At 54.8% G+C, this 17903-nt stretch overlaps 1 protein-coding gene across 7 annotated transcripts in view; it reads left to right on the forward strand.

Annotated features, from left to right (window-relative positions):
• Positions 1-17903, forward strand: part of GRM7 (glutamate metabotropic receptor 7) — a 191813-nt gene that overhangs the window by 111302 nt on the left and 62608 nt on the right. For all 7 annotated transcript variants that reach the window (XM_039734250.1, XM_039734251.1, XM_039734249.1 and 4 more), the window contains exons 5-6: positions 11310-11450; positions 16537-16737. In XM_039734250.1, coding sequence (XP_039590184.1) covers positions 11310-11450; positions 16537-16737 — 342 coding nt within the window. The remainder of the gene's footprint in view (positions 1-11309; positions 11451-16536; positions 16738-17903) is intronic.

Genomic DNA, 17903 nt, shown 5'->3' on the forward strand with positions numbered 1-17903 from the left:
CCGTAAATACAGAAAGTTGACAGACAATGAAGTGGTTTGTTTCTGAAAAGCAGGATATTTTAATAAGCTTTTCACACTGTCTGTATTCATCCCTGAGGGTTTCTGACACGCAAACAAAAATTCTGTCAACAGTACACAGAAACAAAAACTTCCCGCGTTTGTTTGTTTTAAAATATTTTCCTTTTATGTTCCACATTAAACCCCTCACGGGAGGCACGAGGGGGTTTTGGACGCAGTGAGTGAGGATGGCAGAGTGGGAGACTTCAGGTGTAGAAAGTCAGTTAAGGTAGAGGTATAAATATCAGTATATTTGGTGTATCTGCAAAAAAAATGTGTTTATTGAGCCTGCAAGTCTCTCCTCGTTCAGTGGAGAAGTGCCTGGCGTAGCCTGGGTGCCTTTTGCACTCGTGGCCACACGGGCTGGGGGATTCCTGTGGTGCCTGAATCACATCTTGCCTGCAAATCCCTGTGCCTGAGGTGTCCTCCAGGAGAGACACACGCTTGGGGTCTGTGTGCTCCTTGCAGGGGAGGAAGGGTCTCGGGCAGGGGGGAGCTGTGGGGGCAGGGTGAGGGTCCCTGAGCAGAGCAGAGGGCTCTGCTGCTCCCTGGCCCCTGCAGGGGCTCAGGCTGGCTCCTGCCCTTCCCAGCCCCGTCCAGCTGTCCCCAGATGCCACCTGGATGTGCCCCCTGCTCCTGCTGGCACGGGCTGGGGGGTTCAGGGAGCAGGGCTCATCCCAGGCTGCTGGAGCAGTTCAGCTCCCACATTCCCTTCCAGGCTGATCCCGTTTCTGTCCCTTGCCCCAGGAGAGCAGGCAGTGGATGGGTCAGGAGCCCCAGGCTTTGGTGTTTGCATGCCCAGGGAGGCCCTGAGCCCTCTGGATTGCTGCCTCCCTCCTGCCCAGGCTGTGGAGGTTGTTCTGGTTTCCTTCCTGTCCTTTGAATTGTTGAATTCTGTTGTTTGGCCATGAGAAGAGAGAAAGGAATTGGACATTTTAATGTCATTCTTTCATCATGCACAAATGAACCTCTAAAGTTCCGCAATGCACTGCTTTTGGTGAGGGCACAGAATAAAAAATAAAGCACCTTCAGGTGCTTTATTTCCCTTCCTGAAGGTGTTCCCTGCAGGCTGCAGGAGCAGGCTGAGCTCAGAGCCCTGAGCAGAGCCCAGCTCCTTCCCCTGCAGCACCCAGGGCAGGGCACAGCTCAATTCCCTCTGCACCCCCTGAGAGCTCTGTGTTAGTCCTGAACTCTGTGTTGGAGTCAGAATGAGGGGCTTGCCCTTGTTTTACTCCTCAAAAGCATCCCTTCTCTTTCCCCCTTTCCTTTTATCGCTGTCTGCAGTGGTATTTGGGATATGTTGGAAGGAGGTTCCTAAGAAACCTTGCTGGACAGAAAAAAAATGCATTTTTCAAATTATTCTTCATCCCCAGCGGTGACTTCAGTTCAAAGTGCAGGTGTGAGGTGCAGGTGTGCTGGGGTTTGACAGCTCTGCACACAGGTACCAGCTGATGTTCCTTTCCCTGGCAGTGGGGAGATCCCAGCAGCCTGTGACTCCTGGGGGGGTCTCAAGTGTTTGGCTTTTTGTAGGATCAGGCCCCAGATCCACGGTTATTTGTCGTGGTACTTGATGCCACTCTTGGGACAGAATTTTCTTTGCCACAGTCCCATGGGGGGGATTTAGGAAATCATTAGATGAACTGAATTCATTCATCTTAAGTCAGTCTTAATATAGCCTGATTGTGTTTGATGTAATTATGCTGAAAGGATGAGGTTGCATTTTATTTGCATAATTGCAGTAGACAGTGAGCCAGAGAAGTGCACACGAAAGAGGAATCACTCCTTGGCAAGGTGGGAACACAGTGCCAGCCCAGCCAGGTAAGGGAGCGTGAGAGGCTTGGAGAGGCTGGGGCTGAAGCACAGCCCTGTGTCCCCAGCAGATCCAGATCCATGGCTCCCCAAGCACAGCCCTGTGTCCCCAGCAGATGCAAGGGCGCTGCCAGGGACACCCTGCCCCGTGCAGGGCAGGACAGGGCCTGGCAGCAGAGCTGTGTTTCCATGCCATGGCACTGTCCATGGGTAGGGAATGCCCTTGTTTGTGCTGGCACGGCCCTGGTGGAGCCTCATGCTCTCAGCTCTTGCCCCTGAGCCTCTCCTGCTGCCACACACGAGGGATGAGCTGATTCATCTCACCAGGGGCTTGGCAGAGGAGGGCCAGGTGAGCTGGGGGTTCCAGCCATGCCTATGGAACAGTGCAGCAGGAAAGGGCCAAGGAACCCCTCTGGGAGGGCACTCCCAGCTCCCTGAAGCTCAGCAGGGGCTGCTCCTGGTGTGTGCCACCTTCCCAAGGCAGTTCTGCCAGAGCTGCTGGGAAGGAAGCGACCCAGGGGCCTCAGACTGATCGTTGCTGCTGGAAGGAGGATGGTGCCAATGCCTGTGAATAATGATGAGGCCTAATTAGAGCCCGTGTTGTGCTGCCACAGTGCTCATAGTGCCCGCATGGCTCAGGTACAGCCCCAGCTCCTCTGTGGCTGGGCAGGGGGTGACCCTGGGCTGGTCCCCACAGTGCCACCTCCCCGAGCTCCCTGCAGGCTTGCACTGCTGATTCCCTCTCCACGTTCTTCCCTCTGGGTGCCCACAGTGCCCACCTGTGCCCAGCAGCCCTCAGCCCCTTGGCAAGTCAGAGGATGGAGTCCAGATGTGAAGCAGGAATCCTTCTCCTGCTTTGCACCTTTGGTTTTCTGCTTCTCTGTTTAATTACTGCTTCCCAGAGCATGAATTCCCAAAGCAGAATATTCCAGATCTAATGGGATCAGTCGGTTTTTTGGGGGCTTTGGGCAGGTTTGTTGTCCCAAAGCCATGAGGAGGTGAAGCCACCAGAGCTGGGGCTGCTCTGCTGCCATGGGGGCCTGGCCCAGAGCTTTGGGCTCTGTCACAGCAGCTTGCAGTGGCACACCCTGCTTCAGGAGTTTTTGGTGACACACCCTGCTTCAGGAGTTTTTGGCGACACACCCTGCTTCAGGTGTTTGTCTTTCCCCCTCCTGGCAAGGCTGGCATGGGCACCTCACTCCCCAGGCCCAAGTACAAATGATTTAGTCCAACGCTGCAGTGATTTAATTTTGTGGAATCAAATTGGTTTGCTTTACCTAAAAAACCTGAAATCCAAACCACACCTGAACTGTCTTTGACCTCCTTGGAATTTCAGTGGTATTTTTAGTTGTGGCAGTTATTTGAAATGCTGATGTGTCAGTCCCAAAGAGGGAATACTTGTCTCGAGTATTGCCACTTGAAATTTTGGGAAGCCACACAGATGTTCATCTCCTCATTATGGAAATAATGTATCTGGTTAATGTGTTGGTATGAAAAGAGGGGAATACAAATTATCTTGCAAGTCGAGATCCATTTAAAAGTTTCCTTTGGTTCAGGCAGCCCCAGGATGTCCCCAGCACCTTGGCACTGGTGGCTGTGCCAGGGCAGCTCGGGCTCAGCCTCCCTCAGCAGCTGCTGGCTGCTGATCCTCCTGGAGATCCACGGCTGCTGCTGTGGGACACGAACAACACGGCACACACACAGCTTTCCCGAGGTAAAAATGGGAACTTGAATTCTGACTCTAACGTTTATAGATTTCCAAAGGTCACGGTGGATTGCAGGGTGGCAGTGCCAGCTCTCCAATGACACTGCACACACCAACAGTCTATTACATTTATTCTCCTCTATGAAAGAATGCAACACAAGTTATTCTGTGCAGGTCCTTGGGGTGCTGGGGGTGTTCTGTGCAGGTCCTTGGGGTGCTCTGGGTGTTCTGTGCAGGGTCCTTGGGGTGCTGGGGTGTTCTGTGCAGGTCCTTGGGGTGCTCTGGGTGTTCTGTGCAGGTCCTTGGGGTGCTCTGGGTGTTCTGTGCAGGGTCCTTGGGGTGCTCTGTGGTTTCTGTGCAGGTCCTTGGGGTGCTCTGGGTGCTCTGTGCAGGGCCCGGGGGTGCTCTGGGTGTTCTGTGCAGGTCCTTGGGGTGCTGGGGTGCTCTGTGCAGGTCCTTGAGGTGCTGGGGTGCTCTGTGCAGGGGCACTCTGCACTTGCTGCTGTTGACATGGAAACACTGCAGTGAGGCACAGGCACAGGGACAGGGACAGGGACAGGGACAGGGACAGGGACAGGGACAGGGACAGGGACAGGGATGGGGACAGGGACAGGAGGAATCCAGCTCTGGGTGGGAAGGACTCAGTGCAGCCCCTTGCATTTTCATTCTGTTATAACTCTTTGTTTTAATTTTAACTCTGAAGGGCTCAGTGCAGCCAGGCTGGGCAGAGCAGCCCCTTGCATTTTCGTTTTATTACAATCCTTTATTACAGTTTTAACCTGTTGAGTGTCTCCAGGAGTTGCTGCAGTCTCTGCATCCCAGCAGAGAGGGATTTCTGTATTTTCACCCTGATTTAAATTATGCAGTGAGTGACTGGAGTTTAACTGCTTTTAAGGAGAGGCTCGAGTGTTTTGTCAGTGGCTGCTGAGCAGGGGGAAAAGCACTCTCATGTTCTGCGTTTTGACCTCCTGCATGTCAGCTTCTGCTGCTCTGCATTATTAAAATGGAACAGGCCATCTGTGGAGCAGCTTCTGCTAAAAGACTGGGGAGCTGCAACTTGGGAAACTGGTGGGAAGAAACATCCAGTGGCTTGGGAGGGATCCTAAATCCCAGCCAGTGCCACCCTGCCATGCAGGGACACCTCCCACTGTGCCAGGTGCTCCAGCCCCAGTGCCCAGCCTGGCCTTGGCACTGCCAGGGATCCAGGGCAGCCCCAGCTGCTCTGTTATTTGCTAAACAGCTTTCAGCTCATTTTCAGCTGTGAGGAAAAGGATTTATTCACGGATAAAGGTCCTGGCAAAACAAATTGCCCATTTCCAGTAAGTGGGCAGCAGGAAAGGGAGCATTCCTGGCAGGATTCTGCTGCAGGAGGTGTTGCTAGAGCTGCCTGGCGTGGCTGGGGTGCCCCTGGATGCAGCAGGCAGCCCCTGCTCTGGGCTGGGCAGTGACTGTCCCTTGGCTGGCACTCTGCTCCCTGCAGCTCCCAGGAGCTGTTCATTCCTGATGTTCTCAGGAATTGTTCATTCCTGCAGCTCCCAGGAATTGTTCATTTCTTGTTCATTCCTGCATTTCCCAGGCACTGTTCATTCATGGTTCATTCCTGCAGCTATTCCTGCATTTCCCAGGACTGTTCATTCCTTGTTCATTCCTGCATTTCCCAGGACTGTTCATTCATTGTTCATTCCTGCAGCTCCCAGGAATTGTTCATTTCTTGTTCATTCCTGCATTTCCCAGGCACTGTTCATTCATGGTTCATTCCTGCAGCTCCCAGGAGCTGTTCATTCCTGATGTTCCCAGGCACTGTTCATTCCTGATGTTCTCAGGAATTGTTCATTCCTGCAGCTCCCAGGAACTGTTCATTCCTGATGTTCCCAGGAGCTGTTCATTCCTTGTTCATTCCTGCAGCTCCCAGGAACTGTTCATTCCTGATGTTCCCAGGAGCTGTTCATTCCTTGTTCATTCCTGCAGCTCCCAGGAACTGTTCTTTCCTGCATTTCCCAGGAGCCAGGAACTGTTCATTCCTGATGTTCCCAGGAGCTGTTCATTCCTTGCTGATGTTCCCAGGAGCTGTTCATTCCTTGTTCATTCCTTGTTCATTCCTGCATTTCCCAGGCACTGTTCATTCCTTGTTCATTCCTGCAGCTCTCAGGAGTTGATCATTCCTGCATTTCCCAGGAGCTGTTCATTCCTTGCTCATTCCTGCGTTTCCCAGGACCTGTTCATTCCTTGTTCATTCCTTGTTCATTCCTTGTTCATTCCTGCATTTCCCAGGCACTGTTCATTCCTTGTTCATTCCTGCAGCAGGAGCCCTTGCAGGGAGAGCTGGAGTGTCCAGCAGAGCTGTGCAGCCAGCCCAGGTGATTTCACACCTGTGCCAGCCTGGGAGGTCCCCTGGGCTGGAAATGCAGGATCTGGGTGGTTTGGGGGCCTGGAGCTCTCCGAGCATGTGGCAGCTCTGGGTTTGGGGCTGTCCTCTGGGCTCTGACCAGGAGGCTGCCCAGGAGCAGAGCCAGCTGGGGCTGTGCCCAGGCTGTGCCCAGGCTGTGCCCAGCCCCGCTGAGAGGGGAGCCCCAGCTGAGCTGGGCCACAGGAAATGGACAAAGAGAGACAAAGCCAGGCGTGAGAGGTGAGACCCAGGCTGTGCCCAGGCTGTGCCCAGGCTGTGCCCAGCCCCGCTCAGAGGGGAGCCCCAGCTGAGCTGGGCCACAGGAAATGGACAAAGAGAGACAAAGCCAGGCCTTGTGCTGCACACGGGGTGAGGGGTGCTGTGGGATGTGGAATAATGAATAATAATTCATTCACTGCGAATGAACCTTTCCTGCCAGGGCTGCCCCACCCAGCCCTGGCTGAGGGTCCCCCTGCAGCTGTGCCATTTAAACCATGATAACGAGGACACTCAGCCAATATCTACCTGTTTCCCCAAGAGAACAGCCCAAAATCCCAGCTCTGCCCTGAGTGGAATTCCCTCTGTGCGTGATTGATGTCATGGATCTAAAAAGTCAAATGTGCCACCACCTAAAGACCCCTTTTTGCACAGTTATAATCAGCAATTATTGAAAAAGAAAACAGCTGCAAAGCACTTTCGTGGCATGATGGAAGTTAATGAAATCATTTATTTTATGGCCTTTTTACCGAGCAAAAAGGTCAAAAAAATATCTGCAGACTGTCCTACCACCATTTCATAGTGTGTGGCTGGGCAGCAGCATAAAATCTGCAGAGAGACTTGCAGTCCTAAAATTGATGCTGTCATTCCCCACCTAATGCTTTTATCCCAGATTTAATGCCAGTAAATGAAACTGCTTTGGGTTAAATGCTAGGAAAATTGGAAAAGTGTTTGAGTAGCTGCTTTCAGCTCATTTGGCATCAATAATTATAGCAGGTGATGATTTACTGTGTGGGTAAATAACTGGCTGTCAGTGGTGTGGACATCCTTGGGACTAAACAGAAGAGTAAAAATATCACAAACTGGTCACATCCCTGCTCCAGTGAACCTGGGTCAATATGCTGGGTTTGCTCTCACCTGGCTGACAAGGGGAGCACTCAAGGCACATGGCAAATGCACTGGGTCAGTCATTTTGTGGTTTAATTAGGCGTAATGATTTTCCTTATTAAATAAGCCCTGAGCCCCTAAGTCCCTTGTGACACATGGAGGGGCTGGTTTGCACGTGTGCTGGTGCAGTGGCCACGCAGAGGTGACACAAGTCCCTCTGAACTCGTGCTGTGCTGGTGCTGGTGGCACCTGGGACTCCCAGCCAGCCCTGCTGCTCTTGCTGGGGGTGCTGGGAGCTTCCCTTGCCCGCTGCTGGTGCCAGCCCAGCCCTGGATGCCCGGCTTCACCTTGATTTCACAGGGGAAAATCTGCTTTTCCAGGCTGGCCATGCCTTTTCCTGCAGCCCATCCCTGTCCCTGGTGTGCTGCTGATCCCTGGTGACAAACCCTGCTGCCAGGCTCCCTGTCCCTGTCCCTGGTGACAAACCCTGCTGCCAGGCTCCCTGTCCCTGTCCCTGGTGACAAACCCTGCTGCCAGGCTCCCTGTCCCTGTCCCTGGTGACAAACCCTGCTGCCAGGCTCCCTGTCCCTGTCCCTGCTGTGCCCCTCACTCCTGGTGGGATCCCAGGGGGCAGAGGCAGGGGGCACTCCCAGCTCCCTCCTGGGGCTGTGGGCTGGGCTCAGCAGGGTTCATCTCCTGCCTGGCAGTGGAGAGGCTCTGTGAGCATTGCTGGTGCTGCTGTGCCTGTCCCTGATCCTGCCCCGGGTTTGGGATCCTGTCCCTTTCCCCCCTCCAGCTCCCCCTTTTCTTCCTCTCCCTCATCAAATGGAGTTCGCGTCCGTATTTATCCCGTGGTGGAAAACAAATGAACCCTTTAGGTAGTATCTTCTTTCTATGTGTAAAAATAATGATTTAATCAAATCACAGTGATTTGAAGTAATAAGAGATTCATTGTAATTTGGAAAATCTCATAAAAGAACTATTTATATCTCTTAGAGGTATTTGCTGAAAAAGTAATTTGCTAAAGTATGAAATATGGAGAATGTTGGGGAATCACTAAATCTTGTCACACCAGTGCAGTGCTTGGTCACGAGCAGGGTGAGAAGTGATTTTTCCTGCTTCTGCATTGAAGCATCCAGCGTTTTTTGCTGGGTCATGGAATCCCCAGAGCCCAGCAGTGTCAGCTCAGCCCTGTGTGTGTGAGCTGGCTGCGTGTTTCCAGCTCAGAAAGGCCAAGCACAGGCCCAGGTGTGTGGTTGGAACGTTTGCCTTGTTCACCTGGGGGTTTATGGCTCAGGCTCATTCCAAAAAAGGGTCTGAAACGAGGGAAGTGTTTGAGATTTGCACTGGCACAGATGGACCTGCAGGACAGCCCTGTGGGGTAAAATAATCCCTGGTGGTGTCCCAGGCCAGGCTGGACAGGGCTGGAGCGGCCTGGGACAGTGGGAGGTGTCCCTGCCGTGGCAGGGGTGGCACTGGGTGGGATTTAGGGTCCTAACAGCTCAAACCACCCCACACTCCTGTGCCAGCCTGGAAGGGCAGTGTCCATCCATCCATCCATCCATCCATCCATCCATCCATCATCCATCCATCCATCCATCCATCCATCCATCCATCCATCCATCCCACACTCCTGTTCCAGCTTGGGAAGGGCAGTGTCCATCCATCCATCCATCCATCCATCCATCCATCCATCATCCATCCATCCCACACTCCTGTTCCAGCCTGGGAAGGGCAGTGTCCATCCATCCATCCATCCATCATCCATCCATCCATCCCACACTCCCGTTCCAGCCTGGGAAGGGCAGTGTCCATCCATCCATCCATCCATCATCCATCCATCCATCCCACACTCCCGTTCCAGCCTGGGAAGGGCAGTGTCCAGGGGTGCTCTGTAGGGCTCTCCAGGACCTTTCCCCCAGGAGCAGCATTCCCAGGAGCTGCCCTGCAGGAGGGGTGTGCACAGGGCTGAGCAGGGACTGAGCAGGGCTTTGTCCAGCCCTGTCACCCACCCACTTGTCCCAGTCAATGGGAAAGAATGGTAACAAATGTTCCCTTTTTAATAGGGATCCATATTCCTGCCTGTGAATGCAGAGGGATCATTAAACCAATCAATGGGAATGTTATTATTTGTTATTAAATCTGTAAAGGTTCAGAGTAATTCATATGGAATTCTATTACAGTTTTATCAAGACTCATTGATTTTACATTATTAAGTTATAGAGCACTTTCCCCAGAGGTCAGTGAGCTTGGCACGTGGGAGGGTTTATTGGTGCTCTGTCCCAGCCACAGAGATGTTGTAGATCTCAGGGCTGGCTATCCCCTTTGAAATGCTCTTTTAATTTGGAGGGACACCAAAATGCACAGCGTTACAGGGAAAAGTTTCAGTTGTGTGTCACTAAAACCCGGCTGCTTTCTGAATATTTTCCTTGGGAAATTTAATCCTATAAATGCTGAGCACAGAATTACAGAAGAGTTTGGGTAGAGAAATGGTACTGGCCCTTCCAGAGACTGCACACAAATGTTCCTAAATCACTAATTAGTTACAACAGGCGTCCCAGGAGTTTTAAGCAATTATTTACTCAGTCTGTGGCCGGCCCAGGTGACGTCCCTGAGGACAAACAGAGCAGGAGATGGGGGCTCTGCCAGCCCAGGATCTCTCTTTCCTGCACTTGGATCCATTCCGTTCTGGGCAGGTTTCGTGTCAAGCTGCAGCCCCAGAGAAGGGCTGGGAAGCCAGTGGAGCTCACAGAGTGCCCCCAGGGACTCGCAGGGCTGCAGCCCAGCCCTGGGGGTTTCTCCCAGCCCTCTTTGTGCTTTTCTTGCATCTTCCATGGGCTGCTTGCAGTCCTGCAGGCTGGGGCTGAGCTCTGGGCTTGGCACCCTCCTGCTGCCTCTCCTGGGACGGGGACCCACTTCTGGTTTGATAAACTGCCTCGTTTGCTGGTGAGCTGAGCTGAAATGTGAATTAGCTGTCAGGCTGTTGCTGGGAGGCCTCGGTGCTGATGTTTTTGTGGGTCTTTGGACATGGTGTGGGCTGTGCTGATGTTTTTGTGGGTCTTTGGAGATGGTGCGGGCTGTGCCTTCGGAGCTGGGGTGTGTGGAGAGCAGCAGGCAGCCTGGGACAGGTTAGAGCTGGGTCACTGGCACACAGAGCAGGGAGAGCAGGGCCTGACCCCATTCCCAGCTCCTTTCCAGTTTGAAAACAGCTGCCTTGGTGCTATTTTTATCCCTGGTGGAAGGGTTGTCGTGCTAATTTCACCGTGCCAGATGGTTTTCCTCAGCCTCTGCTCCGTCCTGGCTGTGCCAGCCTGCCTGGCTCTCCCCTACTGCAGCAGGGAAATCCTTGGCTGCAGGGCCAGGCACGTTCCCCTTTCCATGGAAGGTGTTTCTGCAGCCCCTCCTGCCTGCAGACCCCTGCGGTGGCAGTGGAAGCTGGCTGTGGAGGCCTTGGGAACAGCAGGGTTTGGGGTGCCAGGGCTGCAGGGTTTGGGGTGCCAGGGCTGGGGAAGAACAGCAGGGTTTGGGGTGCCAGGGCTGCAGGGTTTGGGGTGCCAGGCTGTGCCAGGGCTGCGGGGTGAGCAGCATCGCCCGTTCCTGGCACTCCAGAGCACAAAGCTGCCCTGCTCTGTGCCAGGAGCTCGTGGCTGTGCCACTGCTCTGCCTGAGCGGGTGAGTGGGCACAGCTGCTGGCAGCTGCACAGGCGGAGGGACACGAGGAGGACAGAAGGCTGGTGTGAGCACACACTGCAGTGCTGTGTCTGTGCTCTGCAGAGCTGGGAACGCCCGGAGGGCAGTGGGACAGGGGAGGGGATGCTGTGGAGGGGGCTGCTGCTCCCCGGGGCTCTGTGTGCACAGGGCTGCTGTGGCACCTGCTGAGATGGACATGCCTCCCCTGGGAGTCTGGGCAGGAACAAAATCAGTGACGAGCTCAGCCCAATATCAGCTGCAGTGTGTCATTTATTTCACTCCTACCTGGTACCTCTCTAATCCAGGCTTTTCCCCTATAACTTCTTTCAATATTGACCTGCTGTGCATTTGTCTTGCCCAGTTCTGTACCTGGCACTTGGGGTCATTTTCCTGCAGGGTGCAGCTGCTGAGGAAACACGATTGTCTCCGTTCCCACAGTGACCTGGCAGGGACAGAGCCGTGTGCTGGGCACTGAGGGGGCACGGGGCAGTGTCTGTGCCAGGCTGCAGCTCCCCGTGCACAGCGGCCAGGACTCAGGCCTGCCCTCTCCTCCTGCAGGCTTTGACACCTATTTCACCTCCCGCACCCTGGAGAACAACAGGAGGAACGTGTGGTTTGCAGAGTACTGGGAGGAGAACTTCAACTGCAAGCTGACCATCACGGGCTCCAAGAAGGAGGACACGGACAGGAAGTGCACAGGTAATGACTGAGCTCATCCTTCCCTCCTCTGCTCCAGAATGGGGGACCAGGGGTGCTTTTGTTTGAGGGAAGGGCGGCTGGAGGTGTTGGTTTGTTTTATGTGGAGGATGGAACAGTTCAGGAAGGAATTGTTCCCTGGCAGGGTGGGCAGCCCTGGCACAGGTGCCCAGAGCAGCTGGGGCTGCCCCTGGATCCCTGGCAGTGCCCAAGGCCAGGCTGGGTGTGACTCTGAGCACCCTGGGACAGTGGGAGGTGTCCCTGCCATGGCAGGGTGGCACTGGATCATCCTGACCCTTCCAACCCAACCCATTCCAGGATTCCATGATTAGAAGAGCCTGGAGAAGGAATGGGCACAATGTGTGTCACTGGTGGCCACCCCAGCCTTCCCCCCAGCCCCTCCAGATGTCCCAGCAGCAGCTGGAGGGGGTCCTGGGGCAGGATTGCCTTCAGTTGTCATCAGGGGAACCAGTTCATGGGAGGATTTGGTTTACTTTGACTGAGAATTGATGAAAACTCACACCCAGAGGAGTGTGGGGGGAGTTTGGGTGCCAGGGAGCAGCTCAGCACTGCTGGGCACACATCCTGGCCCTGGGCACACATCCTGGCCCTGAGGAATGTGGAGAGAGCAGCTCAGCACTGCTGGGCACACATCCTGGCCCTGGGCACACATCCTGGCCCTGAGCAGTGTGGGGGCTTTGGGTTGGAGCATTATCCAATGCTTTGTGGTGAGCACAGAAATGTAAAAGCTCATCTGCTTTCCCCAAGTTTGGGTGCCAGGGAGCAGCTCAGCACTGCTGGGCACACATCCTGGCCCTGGGCACACATCCTGGCCCAGAGCAGTGTGGAGGGTTTGGGTTGGAGCATTATCCAATGCTCTCTGATGAGCAGAGAAATGTAAAAGCTTTCCCCGGGAAGTGCCACGGGATTGCAGGGTGGTGCTGGGATAAAGGCTTTTGTGTCTAAGGAGATCTGCTGGCTGAGGCTGGGCTGGGGGATTCTGTCCCTGCAGAGCTGGTACTGGCTCCTGGAGGGCTTTGTCAGGTGACAGTGCAGGGATTTCACTGCTCAGAGGCCTCCTTGTCACCCTCTGCTCCTCCACATGACAACATTTACCCTGGCATGTTGTGGGTGGCTCTCGAGCCCTGCTTCTCGGCTGTTTTCACATGAAGAGTTTGTATGGGGAAGCCCCCCGAGCCCTCGGGGGCTGTGTGTGCAGGGCCTGTGCTCTCAGGGAGGGTTTGCAGAGCCCTGTGTGCAGGGATGTGTCTGTGAGGTGCCCCGTGGGCTGTCCCTGTCCCCAGGCAGGGCTGTGCCATGGTGCTGGGGCTGGATGAACACTGAGACCTTCCTGCCAGCCCTTCCCCAGCTGCCAATCCCACCTTGTGCAAAGAAGAGCTGTGTGTTTGATACCGTGAGCATTCCGCAATCTTTAAATTAAATCTCTTGTTAATGATGAGTATCACCAGGCTCTCAGCAGCACTATTGTGTGAGACCCTTTGAAAATGTGTTTAATTCTTCAGGAACTGAAGCAGTCTCTGAACTCATCTCGCGCGAGCACCGATGGAGTGGGATTTTGATGTCTGTCTGTGTGAATTATATGCCATAAAAATTGTCCTAGAGATACTATTTATTCCTCCTCACACGTCCCCTCTGTTGTGTGCTGATAACAATGAGTGCAGAGGGATGAGCTGAAGGAGAGGCGCTGGGAACAGGCACGTCTCTCCTCTCCTCTCCTCTCCTCTCCGTGGCTAACGCCGCCTGCGCTGAGATGAAGGAGGGAGAGCAGCAGCTCTCCAACCTGCATCTCACTGCTGGCATCTGAAAGGGATGGAACAAGTGGGATTCTTCCTCTCTGTTCTCCGCACTCTGGGTTTGGAGCTTTTTTCCCTGCCTTTGTTGCAGTCGCTCTCCTGTGAGGATGTGCCTGGAGCCGGCCCGGCTGCTGCGTCTCTCAGGAACCAGGATGATGAGCACTTGAGCCTCGAGTAGGAGGGGGGGTTAAACTGCTTGGCATCACCTTCAAATAGATCCTTTGGAGGCAAGAAATGCTCCTGTCAATAAACTGCTTTTGTGTTTATCCTCCTCCTGACACCCCGAGGTGCTCGTTGCAGAGCCGGGGCACAGAAGTGTGTTCTCCTGAAGTCACGTTGTGTTCGAGTGCCCCAGGTGCCAGCTGCTTCACTGCTGGAGCAAATCATGGGGCTGTGTGGCTCCTGCAGATCCCCACGCTGAAAAAAAAAAAAAAAAAAAAAAAAAAAAACCAAACAAGAAAAAGCACCTTCTTCTCAAAAAGGAGCAGGAATGATGCAGTCCCAAAGAAGAGCAGAAGTGGTGCAGTTCTCAAACAGGAACTGAAATGGTGCAGTTCTCAGAGAAACAGAAATGGTGCAGTTCTCAAACAGGAACTGAAATGGTGCAGTTCTCAGAGAAACAGAAATGGTGCAGTTCTCAATGATCAGAAATGGTGCAGTTCCAAAGAGGAGCAGTGGTGCAGTTCTCAAAGAGGAGCAGAAATGGTGCAGTTCCAAAGAGGAGCAGAAATGGTGCAGTTCTCAATGATCAGAAATGGTGCAGTTCAAAGATGATCGGAAATGGTGCAGATGGGGTTTGTTTTGCTTTCCCTGGTTTTGCTCTGACAGCACAGAGGGGCTCATGGTTTCTTGCTGCCCCCGTTTTTAGGTTGGTTGTGCAGCCTTCCCTCCCTGGGACCCCCAGGATGTCCCGAGGTCTGGGCTGGGGGTTCTCTCCTGCCCCTTCCCCAGAGGCACCCACAGCGCTGCTCCTGCTGCTTTCATCTGGAGGAGCTCGGTGCCTTTTGGGAGCTTCCTTCTCCTGCAGAGTAATTAATAATTGAATTTCTATACTCCCATTATACAGGAGCTGTTCCTGGAGCCTGTGGTAAAATGTTCTGCCTGACTTCTGCAGCCCAGCCTCAGAGGGGGAAATGTTCCCCACAATAATGTTGAAGTTGGAATTAAAATTGTGCCAGTCACCTTTGGTTTATTCCTGCCTGAAAATGGACTTTGGGCCTGATTTGCTGCTCAGTGCAGCAGCAGGAGGGTGACACAAACTGGAGGGAGCACTGTTCAGCCAGGCCTATTAATTTGGATATTTGCTGTTTTCTTTGAAGTCTGAAGAATATTTGGCCCACAACATTTCATAACATTTCATAATCATAACATTTGCTCTGCAGGTTCTTTGCTGCTTCAGATTTGGGCTCAAATTCTAATTGCAGTGGACTCTCTTTAGGAGGTAACTCAGCCTGTGCTTTGGTGAAGGACAGCACACTCCCAGTGTATAAACTGAGACGTGTTTGGGGTGAGCAGTTTGGCTCCACATCTGGATTTTCTGTGCACAGCTGATGTTTAACACCCAGCTGAGTGGCTGTTCCAGCACAGGGAAGCATCCTTGCTCTTGGAAATTCTACTGACATTTGAAAACCTTTACTATTTTTGTGTTTGGACGCTGTTACATTGCTCTCAGGTTTTCCAGGTGCGTTTTGCTTGGGTTGCTCTCCCAGATCTCTTCACTGCTGCAGGTTTTCCTCCTGCTGTGCGTGTGCCCAGCCCTGCTTCTGGAACCTGCTGTGGCTTATCAGTGTTTGTGTGCAGCATTTCAATCCCAGACCCCCTCCCCTGGCATCCATTCCTGCTGCATTGCTCATTTGGTTACAGAGCTGAAACCACTTAAAAGCATTTTCCTTGTCAGGGCTTGAAATCCTGATAAGTTCTGTAATCAATGAGGGAGTGAATAATGAAAAGGATCCTGCCTGCAACTTCACCAGAGGAAACTCACTTTCTCTGCTCACTTGTTTGCAGGATTTCAGGGCTTCCAGAGGAGCTGAGATGTAAAACTGGGGGGTGCCTCAATGCTCATGGAATCCTGGAATGGTTGGGTTGGAAGGGACCTTGGAGCCCACCCAGTGCCACCCTGCCATGGCAGGGACACCTCCCACTGTCCCAGGCTGCTCCAGCCTGGCCTTGGGCACTGCCGAGGAGTTAGTGGGCAGTTTCAGGGGAAAGGAATAAACCAGATTCCTGATTCTCAGCCTGCAGTGCCTCACTCCAGGCTCTGGAAATCCTGCTTGTTTTGCTGCCTCATTGCCGAGCCCCCTGACCTGTCCCGGTGACCAGGTGGCCAGAGCGGGGTTAGGGCAGGAGTGTGCAATTTCAGATGTTTGGATTCACTCTCCCATCCCTCCCAGAGCTCTGTGCCTGCCGGGGTCTCCACCTGCAGCCCCCTCCCCAGGTGCTGGCCCCGTGCCCTGGGTGGGCTCCGGGGCCCTTCCCAGGGATCAGCTCGGGGATTCCAATCGCTCCCTCCTGCTGCAGCATTTTCCAGGCACTCCTGGGCTTCGCAGGACCTCTGCGGGGCTGGGGAGCGGGGCTGACAGTGGCAGGAGCATCCCGAGGTGCCGTTAATTGCCCGTTAATTACCCGTTAATTGCCGGCGCGTTGCTCAGCTCTCCGCACCCCCTTCGGAGGCTTCTCTGAAGTGACTCTTCCTTCCCTTGATCTGGCTTTGACTTTTAATTAGAGACCGGGATTTGCAGCAGAACAAACACCCGGCTTTAGTACCAGCTGTGTCTTTGCTTTGAAGGCTCCTGTGCCCAGAGCCGGCTCTGGGAGCGATTCGTGCCAAGAGCGATCCGTGCCCAGCTCCTGGAACGATCCGTGCCCAGCTCCGGGAGTGCCCCGTGCCCAGCTCCGGGAGTGCCCCGTGCCCAGCTCCGGGAGCGATCCGTGCCCCGTGCCCAGCTCCGGGAGCGATCCATGCCCAGCTCCGGGAGCAATCCATGCCCAGCTCCGGGAGCTCCCCGTGCCCAGCTCCGGGAGCGATCCGTGCCCCGTGCCCAGCTCCGGGAGCTCCCCGCGGGCTCGGCACTCCCCGCGGTGGTCGGGCAGGATTTGTTTCCCGGCTTACGGCGAGAAGAGCCGGTGATGCCGTAGCAGTGACAGCGTTCGGTCCCGTTCTAATGAGTAACTTTGCGGCTCGGAGCGTTCCGCGGACCCGGCTGAAGGCGCGGCCCCTCCGGCAGGCTCCGCTGCTGCCGGGCTGTCCCTGAGTGTCGCGTGTGTCCCCGCAGGGCAGGAGCGCATCGGGAAGGACTCGCACTACGAGCAGGAGGGGAAGGTGCAGTTCGTGATCGATGCCGTGTACGCCATGGCCCACGCCCTGCACCACATGAACCGCGACCTGTGCGCCGACAGCGCCGGGCTGTGCCCCGAGATGGAGCACGCGGGGGGCAAGCGGCTGCTCAAGTACATCCGCAGCGTCAACTTCAACGGTGAGACTCGGCCCCGTGCCCTGCCGACCCCCCTGTCCCTACTGACACCCCCTGTCACCTACTGATCCCTCCCGGTCATCTACTGACAGCCCCCTTGGTCACCTAGTGATCCCCTCTTTGTCATCTACTGACATCCCTCAGTCACCTACTGATACCCCTTGTGACCTACTGGCATCCCTTTGTCACCTACTGTCCCCCCTTGTCATCTACGGATCCCCCTGTGACCCACTGACATCCCCGTCACCTACTGGCACCCCTGTCACCTACTGTCCCCCCTTGGTCACCTGCTGACCCCATAGTCCTGTCATCTACTGACACCCCCTGTCACCTACTGACACACCTCGGTCATCTACTGACCCCATGGTCACCTTCTGTCCCCCCTTGTCACCTACTGACCCCCCTGTGACGCACTGACATCCCCATCACCTACTGACATCCCTGACACTTACTGTCCCCCCTCGGTCACCTGCTGACCCCCCATGGGGCTGGCCAGGGGTGCTCTGGGTGCAGGTCCCTGCTCCCGGGGCTCCAGGGGATTTTCCTGGGTGCCAGGGTGGGGCGGTGGGGTCTGGTGCAGCTGTGTGTGACAGGAACAGCACGGCCTGCTCTGCTGCTGCTCTGTGTCCCCAGCCCCGGAGCTGGGCATCGTCCTGCTGGGGAGCAGCTCACTCGGCCCTGGGCAGCTGGGACCACCCTGCTGTGAGCTGGGACCACCCTGCCCCGAGCTGGGACCACCCTGCCTGAGCTGGGACCACCTTGCCCTGAGCTGGGACCACCCTGGTGTGAGCTGGGACCACCCTTCTGTGAGCTGGGACCATCCTGCTGTGAGCTGGGACCACCCTGGTGTGAGCTGGGACCATCCTGCCTGAGCTGGGACCATCCTGCTGTGAGCTGGGACCACCCTGCCCCGAGCTGGGACCACCCTGCCCTGAGCTGGGACCACCCTGCCTGAGCTGGGACCACCCTGCCTGAGCTGGGACCACCCTGCTGGCCCTGCTTTGGGGCCTTGCCCTCCTTGCAGAGGTGCTGCCATCAGTGCAGCCAGGCTGTGATGGAGAGGCTGGATCTGAGTGAGGAGCTCATTTTGTGTTTGTGTCCTGGAGGACAAAAGGCCCAAAATACGGAAGACTTTAAACCTGAAGTGCTCACGCAGTGAAATTCTGGAA

The sequence above is a fragment of the Passer montanus genome, unplaced genomic scaffold (genome assembly GCF_014805655.1).
Source record: "Passer montanus isolate IOZ18808 unplaced genomic scaffold, ASM1480565v1 scaffold9, whole genome shotgun sequence".
NCBI lineage: Eukaryota > Metazoa > Chordata > Aves > Passeriformes > Passeridae > Passer > Passer montanus.